At 38.8% G+C, this 16,727-nt stretch overlaps 1 protein-coding gene across 5 annotated transcripts in view; it reads left to right on the top strand.

The window, feature by feature from the left end:
* Window positions 1-16,727, top strand: part of ntrk3b (neurotrophic tyrosine kinase, receptor, type 3b) — a 251,312-nt gene that overhangs the window by 193,561 nt on the left and 41,024 nt on the right. For all 5 annotated transcript variants that reach the window (XM_042484023.1, XM_042484009.1, XM_042484016.1 and 2 more), the window contains one exon: window positions 763-951. In XM_042484023.1, the coding sequence (XP_042339957.1) occupies window positions 763-951 (189 nt within the window). The remainder of the gene's footprint in view (window positions 1-762; window positions 952-16,727) is intronic.

The following is a 16,727-nucleotide window of genomic DNA, read 5'->3' as shown; positions in this document are numbered from 1 at the left end:
TGTAGGGAGACACAGATTTTTCTTGCAGAGTTTTCCTCTGCTTTCATTACATCTAATGCCTCCTCAGAAATTTCCCAGTTCTTAAACTGTCTTTGGACCTGGAAAATTTGTTGGTGCAGCGTCTTTAGCTGGTCGGTGATGGACTGCAGGTTCACATTCATGGCATTGAAATCGCGGTCTCCATCTATCTCTTCCTGGTGGGGTTCCATGCTGTCTTCGTTGGCGTCCGGAGGATGATTGCTGTTTTTACTGCAACTCAGGTTTTGTTCTCCTGTGGCTTATCTCTGACCTGTGAAAAATACCTGTTTACCTTATTAGAGAACTAATATGAGCAGGGCAGGAAATTTCAGTGAACTCAGTACTGATGACTGTAGCTCTGTCCACTTGTGCAGCCAACAAGAAGTGATTGTACGTGTGTCTCTGGTAAAATAAGCTGATTTAGAATGTTGACATATCAAAGCACGCTTTGTGTCATCACTGCATTCTAAAATGTGTCAGGAACATTAAAGTGATTTAGAATGTTGGCCTGTCATAGTGTGTGACATCAGCATGACATCACTTCTTGTTACTCTGTGACATTGGTATTGACATCACTTCCTGTTAGTGTGTGACATTAGTGCTGACATCACTTCCTGTTAAATGAGTAGAATTACAACTCTGACAGTACTGTTGTGTATATAAATGAGAGGCAGCTGTTCCCTTGGCAACAATGAAGTGAGTTGCATTACAGTGAAATAAGTCATTCTTCTGTTTGTCTTCCAGGTCCAGTAGCTGTGATCAGTGGAGAGGAAGACTCTGCCAGCCCTCTTCATCATGTCAACCATGGGATTATTACTCCCTGTACTCTGGATGCCGGTCCAGATGCCGTTGTCATAGGGATGACTCGAATTCCTGTGGTGGAGAATCCTCAGTACTTCAGGCACGGACACAACTGCAACAAGCCGACCACCCGTAAGTCACTGTAAAGTTTGTACTTGTGGTGCGTCCCGTTACTACTAGCGACCATTATCACATCATTTGTTTTTAAGGAGATACAAAAGGACCCTTGAACCACTGGTGTTCCAAACATGAGGCGAAGTATACTAAAATTGTATGGTGCTTAAGAAGCATAAACTTCCACAGCATGTTATTGACTGTCAAGTAAAGTGGACCTGGTCAGAAAAACAGATATCAAACACTATGTCTTTATTAGCCTCATTCAACTGTTGCACCATCATTGAAATTTTTTTTTTTTTTTTTAATTTTATTTACACATACGTACACATATACATATATATACATACATACATATACACATATACACACACCACAAAAAGAAAAAAACTAAATCAACAAAACCAATAACAACAACAATTAAATAATGTCATTGTCATCTTTCTTCTAAAATTGGCCTTAGTCTAGTCCATCTTTTTTCATATTCATTCACCTTCCCCTGTCTTGTAGCAATAATGCCTTCTAGCATAAAGTAATGCTTTAAAAGTGAAAGAAAACAGGGGAATGTCAAACGCTCTTTCCCCTTCAATTCAAAAATAAATCTTTTACCTAATAATATAATAGTATTTAAGATGGTGGGGCACCCATTTCTTAATTCACCAAGAATTATTGTATGAGGGCACATGGTTAAAGAAATTGAGCTTGATGCAAGCCATCTTTTGATAGTTGTCCAAAAAGTCGCCACATGGGGACAGAAGGAAAATAGATGTAATATATCTTCAATTTCAGATTTACAAAAACGACAGTTTCCATCCTCTTCCATACCCCAACCAAAAAGCATTTTTCTTGTGGGCAATATTTTGTATAAAATTTTTAGTTGAAAATATTGTGACTTGGAATCTGCAACTGCTTCATAAATTAGATTATATACCTGTCTCCATGGCAATGGAATATCAAACATCTCCTCCCAGTACAATTGAAATTTGTCTGGCTTGTCATTTAAATCACATGCCCTCAAAAAGAATTTATACATAAAAGCATTAATCTTTTTTCTTTTAAGCCAAAGACAATTTTTCATTGAAGGTTGACACACCAACAATTTCCTTCCAGCATTTCTCATTTTATTTCTCCATGCCAAAGGCACTGCAGCTATCAATTGAAAATATTCAAATTGTGAACAGAGCGCTCCATATATTTCACAAAATAATTCATATGAATAGATATTACCATTCACATCCGTTATATCATTTATAAAAATAATGCCTTTTTGAACAAATTGTTCCCAAAAGATAGGTAATCTGTTTAATAATATACTGGAATTAAACCATAAAATTTGCTGCAAAATGGCATCAATGGAGTCTGGTGGAAAATACTGGCAGTGCAACCAAGCTTGAACCATGTCTTCAAAAAAAGGTGATAAATTGATGAAGATCTTTTGTATGTATTGAAAATGGGTTTTTGAGATCTGAACAAACGGAAAAAGTTTATATTTAAATATTGGATGAATGTCACAAATTAATCGTGAGGAATTCCACTCATGATTCCAATAATCATCCATCATTGTAATTTGCTGGTTGTCTTTACTAAGAGAGTTGTTGCAGCCCCTCGGGGCAATAGTGTAATTTAGTGTCATCTAAAAGTCAGTGTGATCATATGGTGTTAACATCTACTGACGGTTCCAGGTTCTACATATAGGATCTGTTGAGACAAAAGCAGCCTTCTGTATACCAGCAACTGGCGTTAAGACAAACCCCCCCAAACATCCCTCACTCTCCCCCGGGACACATGTTCCAGGTTGGGAAAAGACAAGACCACTTTAAGGCCTAATTACTCACAATTACATCAACTGCTCAAGAGAATCAGCAGAAAACAACTGTGCCAGCAGCCAACCGCAGCCTGGTGCCTGCTGCTTCCCTTCCTCACGGTACCAGTCACAGCAAGCGGATTTAGTCAGGGAAAAAGCCTCTTCTTCCTCCTGTCTGAGTGGCAGTGCGTGAGATCAAGCTCTCCTGGTCGTCTTTCAACTCAGATCTGCATTGTTTACATCTTGGCTGGCGCTCAAAATGGCCGTCGGTCAGGCTAACAGAAGTTGACTTCTGAGCCGGAGCCAATGAGAAGGAAGAAATCCCATTTAGAGGTGATAAATAAATGACGGCTCTTATGTTTTATGAATTGCATGAATTGTTAATGGCCAGCCGGTGACTGATTTATAACGTCTCATGCCTCACACAGGAGATCTGATTGCGAGCTAATGAATAAATGACGGCGGGCACAAATGAAACTTTCTCCCGATTACCACGCGCCTGCTGGAATTGAAAGTAGAGATGTGCGCAATAGCAGCTTTGACGCCGTCTTCAAAGAACACTCTCCCTCACAGGATGCTCCATCTATTGTCTTTAAAAAAAAAATTAATTCCATGTGCGTGCATAACAAAAAAAAAGGAAATGAACCCTGAATTCATCACAAGGTCATAATGGCCAGCGGCTAGAAAAGCGAAATGGCTTCGAACGGCTTCTGCCTCTACCGATCATTCGCTGAATATAAATGTATTCTTTACCCTCAGGACACACACACATGAGGGAAGGAAATTCTATATGTATCCATGTGTGTATGTACACTGTGTGTGTAGGTGTATGACAGGGGAAATGAATCTTTGCATGTATGAGGATGTAGGCATACAGCTCGTGTAAAATGAATTTGCTTATCTCTTACCTTACTTTCCCCCACCTCCTTTATGGTTTGATAAGTGGCTTCAGTCAGGGGTCCCTCGGGTGCCCCTGGGGCTCTTTGGGTCCCCATTGTGCGGCTAAGCCTGACTGTCCTGCAGCCTCACATACAGTATGGCCGCTTTATTGATGCTCAGCCACCAATCCATAATGTATTCATTCATTTACTTGAAAGCCTCTTATCCAGGAGAATAGCCTGCTGCCAGTGGGTTTCGATTTATGATCAGACCCCAACTGATCCTGTCGGGGTGACAGGACAATTACACACGTGCGCACACACACACACACAGTCCAGCAGGAGTCACACTGGCGCACATAAATTTAAACACAGTCATGCTTCCCCTTACCTTGGTCCATCAGGAGTTCACTAATGTGATGGTCAGTCCCAGTCCGCTCCCACCACCAGTCTCCTGTGTAATTTACGGTGTTCCTAGCTGTCGGGCTGTGTGCATTTTGAAACCAGCTCCAACAATAACAGTGGGGAGGAGGAGGAGGAGGTGGAGGAGGTGGAGGAGGAACTTGATGTTGCTGGCTGTGCTGGCTCCTGTTAAAACAGCTGCATGTAATGGGAAATCACCTGCTGCAGAGCTCACACCAGTGATTCCAGTCGGCCTTAGCAGATGTTTTATTCAGAAGTTTATGATTTCCAAGTCAATCCTGCCACACTTGCTCTATACTGTATCATCAATTAAAAGAAGTACTTTGTCGATAAAAAGTAGGCCCTCTCATAAATCTAAGCCATGTCTGCACAAATTTTGTAAAAGTTGGTGCTACCCGACCAGAAAAAAACTGAGGAAAGGGTGCTTTTGATCAAGAGGTAGAAAACAGACAACTACCAGAATGCTACCTGCCTTATCAAACCAGTAAAAGCTCCCGCCAGTGGGTGGTTTGTTTTTACAGAGGGCAGACGATGATTAGAAAACTGTATAAAAAATTATAAATAATGATAAAATTGTTTAGAATAGGATATTGGTGATTATTATAATTCTGTTTTAAATTATGTTACAGAACAAAATCATATGTTTATATTTTTTATGTTTTCATCCCTTTGTGGGTAATTTTTAAAAAACCTTTCTTTTTTGCTTATTTTTAGCTAATTTTTTTAAACTAATTTTTAGCTCATTTTTGAGCCATGTTAGGTTGCTCATTGTCTTTTCCCCATATGTTTGAAAGACATCAAATCAATTTGCTCATTTCAAAGGGTTAAAATTTCGAGTTGCACAAAACAGAGGTGAGGAGAGGAAAGACTAAGCCTCTTGGCTGTAAGGCTGCACATGAAAACAGCCTGTCATACCAACATTGCAAGACAAAACCATGAAAAAATAATCACATAAATATCATCCAATTGTACTTGCCCTCTAGCTGAACCGGGAACCTGTACACATGTGGTTGTAAACAAGCTGGAGAGATTGGGTTGCATTAGGGTAAAAGTGTCAGCACAGTTGTCATTGTGATGCCAATTTAAAAACACAAAGTGCTGTCATTCAGTCAGTTCATCTCCTGGATGAACCGCTGGCCTCGACTTTGGTTGCGGTAAACAGGCAAGCCGTGACTGATTAGGGACGTTCGTTGAGATTTTTTTTTCCGTGCTGAGGCTGAAAAAGACCAATCCTGGGGAAATATACCCGCATTAGGAAGATAAAGGCAGAAAAGGCAAAGGACAATTCTTTAGCCTAATGACAGATCCATATCTAGCCGGATTCGCTGTCTCCCAGCAAGTGGCTTTGTTTTATCACTCAGCTTGCTATTTTAATTACGGATTTGTCACATCCCGCTGGCCAAAATTAGACAATAGCTTTTGATGTTGGAGTATAGCACGTAGCCTTTCATTATACCCATGTTATTAGGGATGTCATGCGTGGGTGCAGCTTGGACTAACCCCCACTCTGTCCCCTCTGCTTCTGGTGTAACAGAGACATAATTGTGCTCCAGGTGATGTTTTTGAAGATTAAAATGTTTCCAGCAGAGACAAGGAGTGACTAATTTGGCAGCTGGAAAGCTCAGCAAATGAATGCAAATGTAGAGCAGATTGACTGAAAGGCAGTTATCATGTTCCGAGGCTATGATTCCATGAATTATAGTTTGAAACAGAACAGCCCCACAGGCTAGCCAGTTGTGAATTCAAACAACCTACTTTAATTTGCTACTCAAGAAGTCCAAGTTCCTTTCAGCTCAACCCAGAACGGAGCAAAGTCAAAACTTCTTGGTAGAAAGAGCCCTGAAAAGACTCTTGTCGGTGCCAGGTGCAGTCCTATGAACACCATATCCAGATGGACCCAAACCACATTGAAATTCACTGAAGATCCCATCAGACGAACCTCAAGACGCAGTAAAAAGTGCAAATGCGACTGCCTTTTTCACTCAACAACAGTGCAGCTACACAGACTAAGAAGTAAAGCAATGGAAATAAATTAAAGAGTAAATTAAAAATGTTTGCTTCTGCAAACACATTTAATTGGTTTGCAAACCTTTTGCAAACCAGAGTGGTGGCAGGATGCTAAAAAAAACAAGCTAGAATCAATTAAAATGCCAAAACATTTCTCCAGATTTCTTGGCTCCTACCTCTGTGAGCTGTGACAAACGTGCCATTTTATTACAAATATGGGACATGTATTATGAGAGCATGTGGCGCGCACAAAAACACATTCTGTATCAGCATTAACACTGCACCAAAGAGCTGCCAATGTAAGTTGGATGTGAAAGAAACAGAGTCTCAGGAGTGTTGACACTTCGGCACTATAATGGATAGTTCACTCTCATCACTGAGGATCCAGATCACAGTTTGTTTTGTTTTTTTAGACCCAGAATGAAACAAACTTATATAAATGTATTTCTCTGCTGTTATTTAAAAAAAGATACTGTTTTACATTATGTATCCATGGGGACTAAGAGCTCCTCCAAGATGTCAAATATAGCTATTTTGTGTTGGGAGTCTAGACTTTTAAAGAACCTCCCCAGAGCAGTAAGTGTAAAGTACTTAGTGCTTAAGTGTACTTAATGCTTAAATTATAATCCAACAGTAACACCGCTGTTGAGCTTATGGAGAAGCCATTGTCAAAAGGAATCAATATACACTTACATTACTATATATAAGTGCTGGAGGCACCATGTGTTCAATATAAAGTAAGACTATTGTTAACTAAATAAACATTTGATTGGGATTATTATTTTGTGACATAATTATGGAAATTGAGGACAAATCATTATTTTTAATGGCATTTCATTATTTTTTATTTTCATATTTACAAAAGTTCATTTAAGACATGTTTATTTCATAATTTTACTTTTCAAGTGTTAAGTTGCTACCAAATATTGCCACCTTATCTTTCAGCCAATCACATGCCCCTGCTTTTCTTTAGCAAGCTCAACACCTGCACCAACATTAAGGCAGAATTTAAGTCCTGGCTAGAACAGCAACGAAGCCTTAGAAATTTCGAATCAATTAGCCTCTCCTTTAAATGACTGCAGTACACAGACACAGATTTGTATGCATCCTAAGAAGGCTGCATATACAGTGCAGCTAGTTATTTAAGCTGGGCAGTTTATTACTCTGCATGATTAGCAGAGACAGAAAGACTTGTTTAATTAAATTACATAAGTAAATTAATTTGATTACTTAAGTACTTTTTTATACTGAACCCTTTGGATTTCCATATCTTTTGACTTAGTCTTCTATATGGCCCAAACCTAGTGTTCAGACTCACAGGTTCACAGACTTTGTGACGTGTTCCTTCTAAGCGACACTGATTTTAAAGCACCCGCCTGCTGTCCATACCAACACTGGGAAGTGAGTTTGTGGTAATGTTAATGGCATTCATTGCATGCTTTAAAGGTTACAATTATGATTTACCAGATAAAGTGTTGGCTGTTAGATGGGCAAAGTAGTACCTTTTTTAGCAATCGAGTTTGTTTCTGCCATCGTGAAGATTTGCCACCATCGCTGATGACTGCTTTTTTTTTTTTTTTTTTTTTTGTTTTCACTGGTAATGTCTTACATTTTTCGTTTATTTTTGTTTATTTTTGTTTACAAGGACGTGCTGATTTCAGTACACATAAAACAGCAGAGGCAATAAAAAAAGTTATAGTGTACTTCGACATGTTATAAAACAATAGAAGAATCCAAAGGTTACAACATATAAGGGCAAGGGTATCAACACAGGAGACATTGCAGCCAAGGGTTAGTCTACATGGTTAGCTAGAGGCCCCTCCACTGTTAAATCAGTATCATGGCTTACAGAAGACAGGTCAAAAAAACACATTTTGAATAAGATATTAATACATAGGCGAAAAGAACCATTGTATGCAATAGTCCACCTTGCACCTTATCTTCCCCTCTCTCTTTCTCTCCCAAACACACACATACACTCCCTGTAGACAGCATCAAGGCACTAAGTCCTAATTGTCTGTGCCCTTGTTTATGTTCCTTGTCCTGACAGTTGTACTACTGTAATACATGGATTTAGCAGTTTGCTGCTTGAGTGGCTGATTAACACACATCTTTACACCCCAACCCCCTACCTCCAAAACAACGTCATTGTCCATCACAGTGTTTCACTGTGGACATGGTCGTATGCCAGTTTTCTAGACATTGCCCAACCCTAGATCCTGTGAAGTTCGCGAGGGCTCAGGGCTGTCCCACTGTCAAATCGACACATGCATGAGGGCTCTTTATTTTGTGCCCATAAGTCCACATTCCTCTTGAATTTGCCTGGGGAAATAAGCAACAGTTCACAGCATTGTGACTTTTAAACAAGGGTTAACAGTGGAGGCCCGGAAGTGTCAAAAAGGTAGAAGAGAGGTACTGGCAAATGAGTATTAAGCTTGGCACATTGGATGCACTGGTATGCCTGAATTACCTAAGAAACGCTGCACAAGCAGTCATCCAAAGTGCTTTGGCCATGAAAAAGGTAAAACTCTTAAAATAAAAAGTCACAAACCCACAGTTGTACATGAACAGTTTTGGCTTTGTCAAGGTAAGAAGGTATGTGGTAAGTGCTTACCCATTACTGTTTATGTTACATTGAGCCCTTGCACCCTCTTGCAGTCTCTAGGTGACGTCATTTAGGTCTGTGAGTGGTCAGCGTTCAGGGTTTAGGCCTTAGGCTGTACATTTGGGTTGGGCCTCCCAATATAGCTGTGTTTTGCTTTGAGCTGCTAGCTTGGTCCACGAGCTTGGCCCCTTCTCTGTTTCTGGAAATTTATACTTCAATAAATGTCACAAGGATGATTTTATATGTGATGCATTTTTTGTTGTCGTAGCTCAGCTATGCACAGGTGGTGAGTCACTCACAGGCAGTGAGCGTTCATCAGGGCCAGGCAGCAGCGACAGAAACACAGGGCACAGTGAGCCAGCCGCAGCAGTTTAGGAGGAGATACCTACTGAGAGTCAACAGTAAGTGCTGGTTGTTCATGTCACAATCGCACGATAATGCCAACAGACACAGAGCCACTGTGCTACCCTGAATTTAGTGGCAGAGAGCTTTTTGTAAGCACTGAGCAGCTGGCTGGGTACCTCTCACTGAACTATTAGCTGCCTGTGATGCTTGTTATGTAGGCAGGCTAAACTACGTATGAGTACATTACAGAGATCCAGGGCTGGACGCTACCATCCAACCACCAAATGTAGAATTTGACAGTGAAGTGTAACACAGTCATCATACAGATATTGATACCACTATCAATACTTTTCTATTATTTGGTGGAAATATGGTGCGACAATAAGTTTTAACAGAACTGGTTTTGCTTCATTGCTCAACAAGTTTTATATTGCTGGGAAAACAAATTTCAAACCCAAACTGTACTGTTCAATTTTCTCACCAAAAATGACATTTTCATACATATGAACACATCATGATAACGTTTTATTTACCTTTGCCTAATAGTCATTTTACTAAGCTGACCTAGAACACATCACTATGAAATCTCATTGAACCTTGTTTATTTAGCTAACTAGCATTGGATAACTTTTTTTAACTGATAGGACTTGCTAAAAAGTTTGGGCTGTGCCGCAGCAGCAGCAGCAGCAGCTAATGTTGACAGAGTTTATTGTTGTTGTTTTTTTTTAATTATCCAAAGACAATCGAAGATGATGCATTTGTGTTTAATTTTATGTAGCTACAATTGATGTATGCAGATCAGTGATTGGATTTAAATGACGTGAATGCACTCAGGATGTAATGATATGTTATAGGACCTAACGGATCTGACAGCAGTATTGATAAGCTCAAACTTTACTGATTTTTGGGTTTTCAAAAATGCAAAACCTTCAATAGAACCGTGTTTCGATTCCCATCCCTTTTCAAAATTATCATTGTGTAAATATTTAGTTAAAGCACCAAATCTACAATATTGTTGCAATATCGGTTTGGATTTTGATTTTCTTCATATCACCTGGCCTTAGGCATATATACATATGATAGCCGCATGCAGAAGGTCAATTATTCATGCATGTTATGTGGAAACTCAGTTCACAAGTGTGAGTTTGGCTGGACAACATCCAGCTGTGCACTGTTAGCAACAGGTAATGAGGTTAGCTCAGCTAGCAGATTGGTGGACAAGTCAAGTCACACTATAGCGCTCACAAATTAAATGGATGACCCACCTGTGGGTTCCTGGTCAGCTACAACAGCAGCATGTTGTGTATGATATGAAGACATTGTGTTGGCATGGCTACACCGTTGTAGGGGATGTGAATGGAAACACATTTAATTTGTTAACATTCGTTCGACAACATCATTTGTACATGCTAATCACTGGGACGAGGAAAAAACAAACCTGAGTCTGAGTCCTTATCCCCTTGTATTTCAAGCAGGGTTTAGAAGCAAAGGCATGATGGGATGGAACAATTACTGAAGGAATTAGTATTTACTTTGGCATAACGTCAAGGTGAAAGTATTTTCACTTTCATAGCATTTTAGTTTTACAGCCTATTGTGACCTGTTGCCCTGTGGGAAAGTGTTTGTACACTATAATACAGAGGTGTTTGAAATGTGTCTTGTTTTTATAATGAAAATAGTTTCCCAAAGTTGCCAGTGGGTAAAATGTTGCCTCAGTCCCCAGCAAGACAATTGTATCTGTCTTTGACACTTGTACTGCTTTCTGTTCCGAATCAATGAAAACAAAACATATCCTCATGTATTTATTTTTCATCCACCTGGAAGAAAACACAAATTGAATTGATTAGGCAACATGAATTTGTTCTCTACTGGATACATTTCTTCTTCTTCATATTATTTAGCAGCTGTTTATAAATATTTAAATAGATAAAGTTTATCTTTTGCTACTTTTTATTTTAGTTTTTGTGTTTTTAATTATTCCTGTACACTGTTGTGCCACTGATGAACAGTATTGTCTTTATTAGTAGCATGTTCTTTTTGTTTTTATTAGTTGCATGTTTTTGTACAAAAGGAGATTAACGCACAAACTTTATTTTTGTTGTTGTTGCGTGTGTTCCCTGGCGATTATTCTGTTCCCCCTCTCAAAATTTGAACATTTTTCGGGTCCCTGAACGCAGCCAAACAGAACTTTTCTCACCTTTTTATTTCTTACCTCGGCAGGAGTTTGACCGTTTGACTTTTAGTCTCAGGGTGGATGATTGAGTGACAAACTGTTTGGTTACCATATTCAAGACTCCCTTTTGATCAATTTGTGGTCAGATCGAAAAGAGCTGATCAGATGAGATTGATTGATTAGAGGAGGAGCTGCTGCAGAAGTGAGATAGAGCAAACTTTCCTTTGCTGCCGTTAGACTGGTTAGACCCAGGGGAGACTGAGTCATACACAGTTTCCAGTGGAATGTGTATCATTTAAAGTAGGTCAGAAAAATGAAAGACAACCTTATAATTATATGAATAAACACACATTGTTATTTCACTGCGCTTGGCACTCTGCTCTATCTATGCCCAGAGTAAACTCTGTAGCAATAGTGATAATTGCGGCGGCTGATACTGATGTTATTGTGGGCACTGCAAATAGATCAATGTTTTAGAAACCCTGAGCCTATCCAAACTGTACATTTGGTGACTACAGTGTCTAGGGATGCACGATAATATCAGCACATCGTTTTTTTTTTTGTTTGTTTTTTTTTTATTGACAAAGTGAACGTGTATTCATATTATAATGTTTATTCCATTACAAAAGAAAGTTTATGATCACGAAAATTAGATGGGGAAAAAGTGGATATATATATATTGGTATCAGTTATTGGCTTAGTGGGTTGTTATACATCAGCATATTAGATATCAACAAAAAAAAAAATATCATTCTTCCCTATATGTAACGTCATATAATGAACTATATTCAAATAAAAGATCATTTCCCAACCACAAAACTGTGGCTCCTGAAAATGCAGGGTGGCTACAAGCATTGGAAAACCACTAGCCTTAGAGGCTGTTGGGCAGAAAAAGTAAATATCAAGCAGTGATCTCCATTTCTTCACAAGTCACAGTGACAGAATTTAATCATAAATATAAAATAGAAGAATTACTATGTTAAGTATATTAATATAAAAATGCTTTAATAATCCTTTGTGTTTGCAGCATTAATCAGAAAATATATGATTGATAAGTAGTCATAAACATTCATAAGATAAGTTTTAATTTAAAGTTATGCTGTTATGTTTTATGAGATGTGACCTGATGTGGCAGACAGTGTTTTGTTTTGTTCTTTTTCCCTGAGATAAAAATTATGTGAGTGAATTATAATTGATCACATTTAAGTTTATGTACGAAGTAACTAAATGTCGAGCTGACACAGGAAATGAGAATTTGGGAGTATGTCCTCAGCATTTTAAACTGAGCCGCCGCACCTCACTGTTAGAGCATTCACCCTGCAAAAGACATGTTGTCAATGACCAGGAGGCACAAATCGATCGACCCACCGCGAACGCTCATGGAAGCTGTCAGGCAGAAAAATACTCACACACACACCTGTGAGGCAGAAACACACACATGCATACAGAGAGTTGTCAAGCAGATGGAGAAAAACACACCTTCAAACGCACACATATTGAAACTGGGGGAAGTTGGCAGGTAACTTGGGTGAAATACACACACACACACACACACACACACACACACACACACACACACACACACACACACACACACATAGACACAGGTACAGAACAAAGCCCTCCAAACATGTGTGCTCCCCCAGCAGCCTGACCTGAGTAAAATTTGGTTCTGTGCCATCTCTTGGCCTCCAGGGAGTGTTTGCTGGCGTCGAGGCCTCAGGTGAGCCAGGACAAATGAATGATGCTGAGCTGCAGGATGGAGATTTAATCTCAGGGCTTTTCGGTGTGCCACTCTGGGTAAATAGGCTGCAGGATGCAGTCTGAGTCTGCCTGTAGAGGAAACTGAAGGTTAAAGTAACTTGTCCTCGCCGCTGTCAATAGGCGTGCTCTATAATAGCTCCTTCGTTCCCATCAGTGAGGAGGAACGAAGTGGTCATTGGCTATTTAGCTGCTGGAGAAAACAAACCTAGATGGAATATTTATGTCCAGGAAATAAGTACAGAGGGGGCACTGGGTACATATTTAAACAGGATTTCAATTTGCTGAATTAGTGGTGGACACAGTGGTATCCTCAGGAGGACTCTATGTTCTCTTAATTATTTGCTGAAGTTGTGCAGATGTTATTTAACAGTTTACAGTCAGTTTTAGCAATAACCTGGGATCTTTTCACCTAATCGTCCATCTATGATGATAATACAATGTGTACATTTATATTTTTATAATAATAATTATTATTATTGCTGTTGTAGTTATGATAAATTAAATTACATTTTTATTAGTAATGATAATAATTATATTTATTTTTTTTTGTTTGCAAAAGTGAAGGAAAATAATAATGACTACTATCAGTTAGGATTAAGAATATGTTAATCTTTATTAAAGGGAAAGGCCACCAATTTAGCACATACCTGCTACATGTGTGGAAAAAAATGTCTAAAGTCTTTTGTGGATCCAGAGGGAGCTGCATGAAGTCTGATAAATGCTTGGTGTTAATTGGGGCTTAAGTTTGAAAATGTTAGGGTGGAGCTTGAAAGAAATAAGTCCTATGTAATATCTATGAGTGTAACCCTCTCCTTATCACTGCATAAGGCTTACATGCTCATCACTGCATTAACTGCTACGAGTATCACCTCCAAATCTCCAGCCAAACAGTTTGAAGTCCAGTTGCAATATGAATTATGCATGAGTTAGGTTTTGACAAAGAAGTAGAATGCCTGGAATAAAAAAGGTGACTGGTTCCGCTGCATCAATTTTGATTTAATGTTAGATCTTGAGTAAATATAGAAATTACTGACTAAACAGTGTGATTACTGTACAGTATAATTTAAGAAAATGAATTCTCTTCGATATTTAAAATGAAAGTAAAATCTCACTGAAATGTGAATACTAACAAAAGTATTTGAGATCTGCACCAACAGACTTCAGAGGCAGAGTAGACCTGAAACCTTCGTTGACAATATAGTTAGAGATGTTCAGTTGGAAAGCGCCCCCTCTGACAGCTGAAATTAGCCAATGCAAATGTGGAGGTTTTTCATTCTTATTATACTATTTTGTAATTGGCTACGAGAGCTTAAAGGGGAAAAAAGAACTTGTCTGATCTCTTCAGTCTGATTGTGAAAGTTCTGTGTTGCAAACCAAACTGGCATTGCTTGTAAGTTTAGGGTTATAAATTGCAATCTAGGAGTTTTTGCAGTATAAATTTTCCAAAATAAAATGCATAATTCATTCAGTCTATCACATAAATGTGAAACATATAAGTGGAGAAATTTTGGCCCAAACACAGAGTGAGTGCAGGAGAATTGAGGTGAATTGGGGCTGCAGAGGCTTAGTCCATCAGGACATGATGAACTGGAGGGTGGCCCGTTCAAGTCCAGCACAGTCCAGATACAGAGTTCTGGACTGTGCTGGAGAGGTTCCAGTTCAAGTGTGTGTGTGTGAGTGTGTGTCTGTCTGTGTGTGTGTGTGTGTCTGTCTGTGTGTCTGTGTGTGTGTGTGTGTGTGTGTGTGTGTGTGGGAAAGAGAGAGAGAATTAAGAAAAATAACAACAGGATGGAAAAAAATTCCCCAAGGAGACATATAAAGTACATTATTATTAATTAAACTTTAGGTATCATAGGCTTGTGATTTTTTCCTTAGCTGACAACAGCTCAGTCAGTGTGTGCACAACTGCAAAACATTCGTAGCTGGGAGCATTGTAGCCTACTTGCTGTATATTAACACATTTGATGTTTAATACTCGGTTAATGACCACATCAAACATCCACACGGATATCAAAACCAAACATCACAGTAGGCTGATGATGATGATGATCCAATACAGCCAACTAAAGCAGGAAACAGTCTGCAGAGTGATGTGCTATATTCTATAGTTTATTGGCATAAAAAAGGCACGGACAGGCCAAATAGTAAAACAGCCTATAAACACAAAAATATTTGATCATTAAAATAAAAACGGACCATGTCAGGCTGCCTACCAGGAATCTAGTCCTCATAAACAACAATTACAGTTACCTATCACATACAGCTGAGCACAATACCTTCTATCTAATATGTTTCAACAATAGACTATTTTTTACACACGATACATGATAATGAAGATGAAGATAAATAGAAATACATCACAAAAATAGCAGGTTTTCCCACACATTCATTTATTTGTGGCAGCCTGCCATGGTCTCAACATCAGCCACCACAAATACATTTTCTAAATTTGGAGCTTGACCGTTGGTTAGAATGTTTATGTCACACTATACCCCACATTCTCTTTCGAGAGTCGCTATGCTCCCACTGGCTGTCTTTTAGCTTGCACCCATGTTTGGTAAAAAGATGTCAAAGGGAGCTATTCGGACTGGACTACCCTAAATGTTTTAAATTATAACCTATATTTCAGTAGCGCTTCAATACAATCACATTTTTCAACATGCAACAGGTTTTTACAGTACCTCCCTGTGATACTTTTTTTGACAAACAGAGCTAGAGAGTAATTTGTTATAAATAGCTGTGATTTAATAGTCAGCTTGTTTGTTGCCCATGGAAACCAGGATTTGTCTAAATGTAAACCTCTCGGCGCAGTCACCATATACTGATGGATAGGTTCATTTTTATATCAGTATCAGTCCGACTTTCAGTGTAACAATGTATCCTTGTCATCTTATATTGTGATATGTCAGTTTGGTCCAGTGTATCAGCCTGTTTACATTAGCCTGTCTTTTTTTGAATAATGGGTTTGAAAAATTTCCAAACCCGGTGACAAAGTTGCTAAATTGGCAGCGATGTTCATCTTAAATCACCTTGAATATTTTCCCGCCGGGATTAATAAAGTGCCCTATCAATCTATCTTACAGGAAGGAAAAAGTGACACTAGTGTTCTGTTACCTGATGAAGAGTTCATAGCTTGTCAAGCTATCCGTCGAGTTCTCATCAGTTATTCTACACAGTTACATTTAATTCTTGACACATTTTGACACCTACAGTTAAGGCATATTTTGGCTTTTCTGACTGAAATGTAACCTGTCACATTCCAGATCACAGTTTGTAATGCCTTAAAGAGTGCACAAAAGTTTTTAGCAAAAATTCCTGGAGTAAAAGTGCAGAAAGAGTTCATCTAGAATCCAGTGAAGGGGGGGGGGTACATGGGGGCAAACATGGCAGAAAAAAAAGAGAGAACAATGTTTAACCATACTACAGATGTTGAGTTAATTTACACAATGTCAAAGATAGAAGTGTAGATATTGTGATTAGACTGATAAGGTATGATTAAAACTCATGCAAATTACCAATTTGCTCATGTGAGATAAGAAATCCATCTCTGAAATATCACCTCACTGCAAAGGAGAAGATACATAAAGGAAAAGTCAAGATAACAGTCACATGCTAACTTCTGAGGGAAATTTAGAAAAATCATATCATATTCTGGTATTGTGTGGTTAATAAAACAGTCCCCAAGCCTCTGTCTGCTGATAGATGAAAACCTTCACATTTTTACATTTTTTTGGCATTTCACCAACAATCTCACCCAGAGAAGCTTAATGGCGGGTGCAGCAATAGTATAAGCTC

The sequence above is a fragment of the Plectropomus leopardus genome, chromosome 1, assembly GCF_008729295.1.
Source record: "Plectropomus leopardus isolate mb chromosome 1, YSFRI_Pleo_2.0, whole genome shotgun sequence".
NCBI classification, from domain to species: domain Eukaryota; kingdom Metazoa; phylum Chordata; class Actinopteri; order Perciformes; family Serranidae; genus Plectropomus; species Plectropomus leopardus.
Note: the sequence above shows the minus strand (reverse complement) of the source record. Positions and strands in the feature narration are given on the sequence as shown.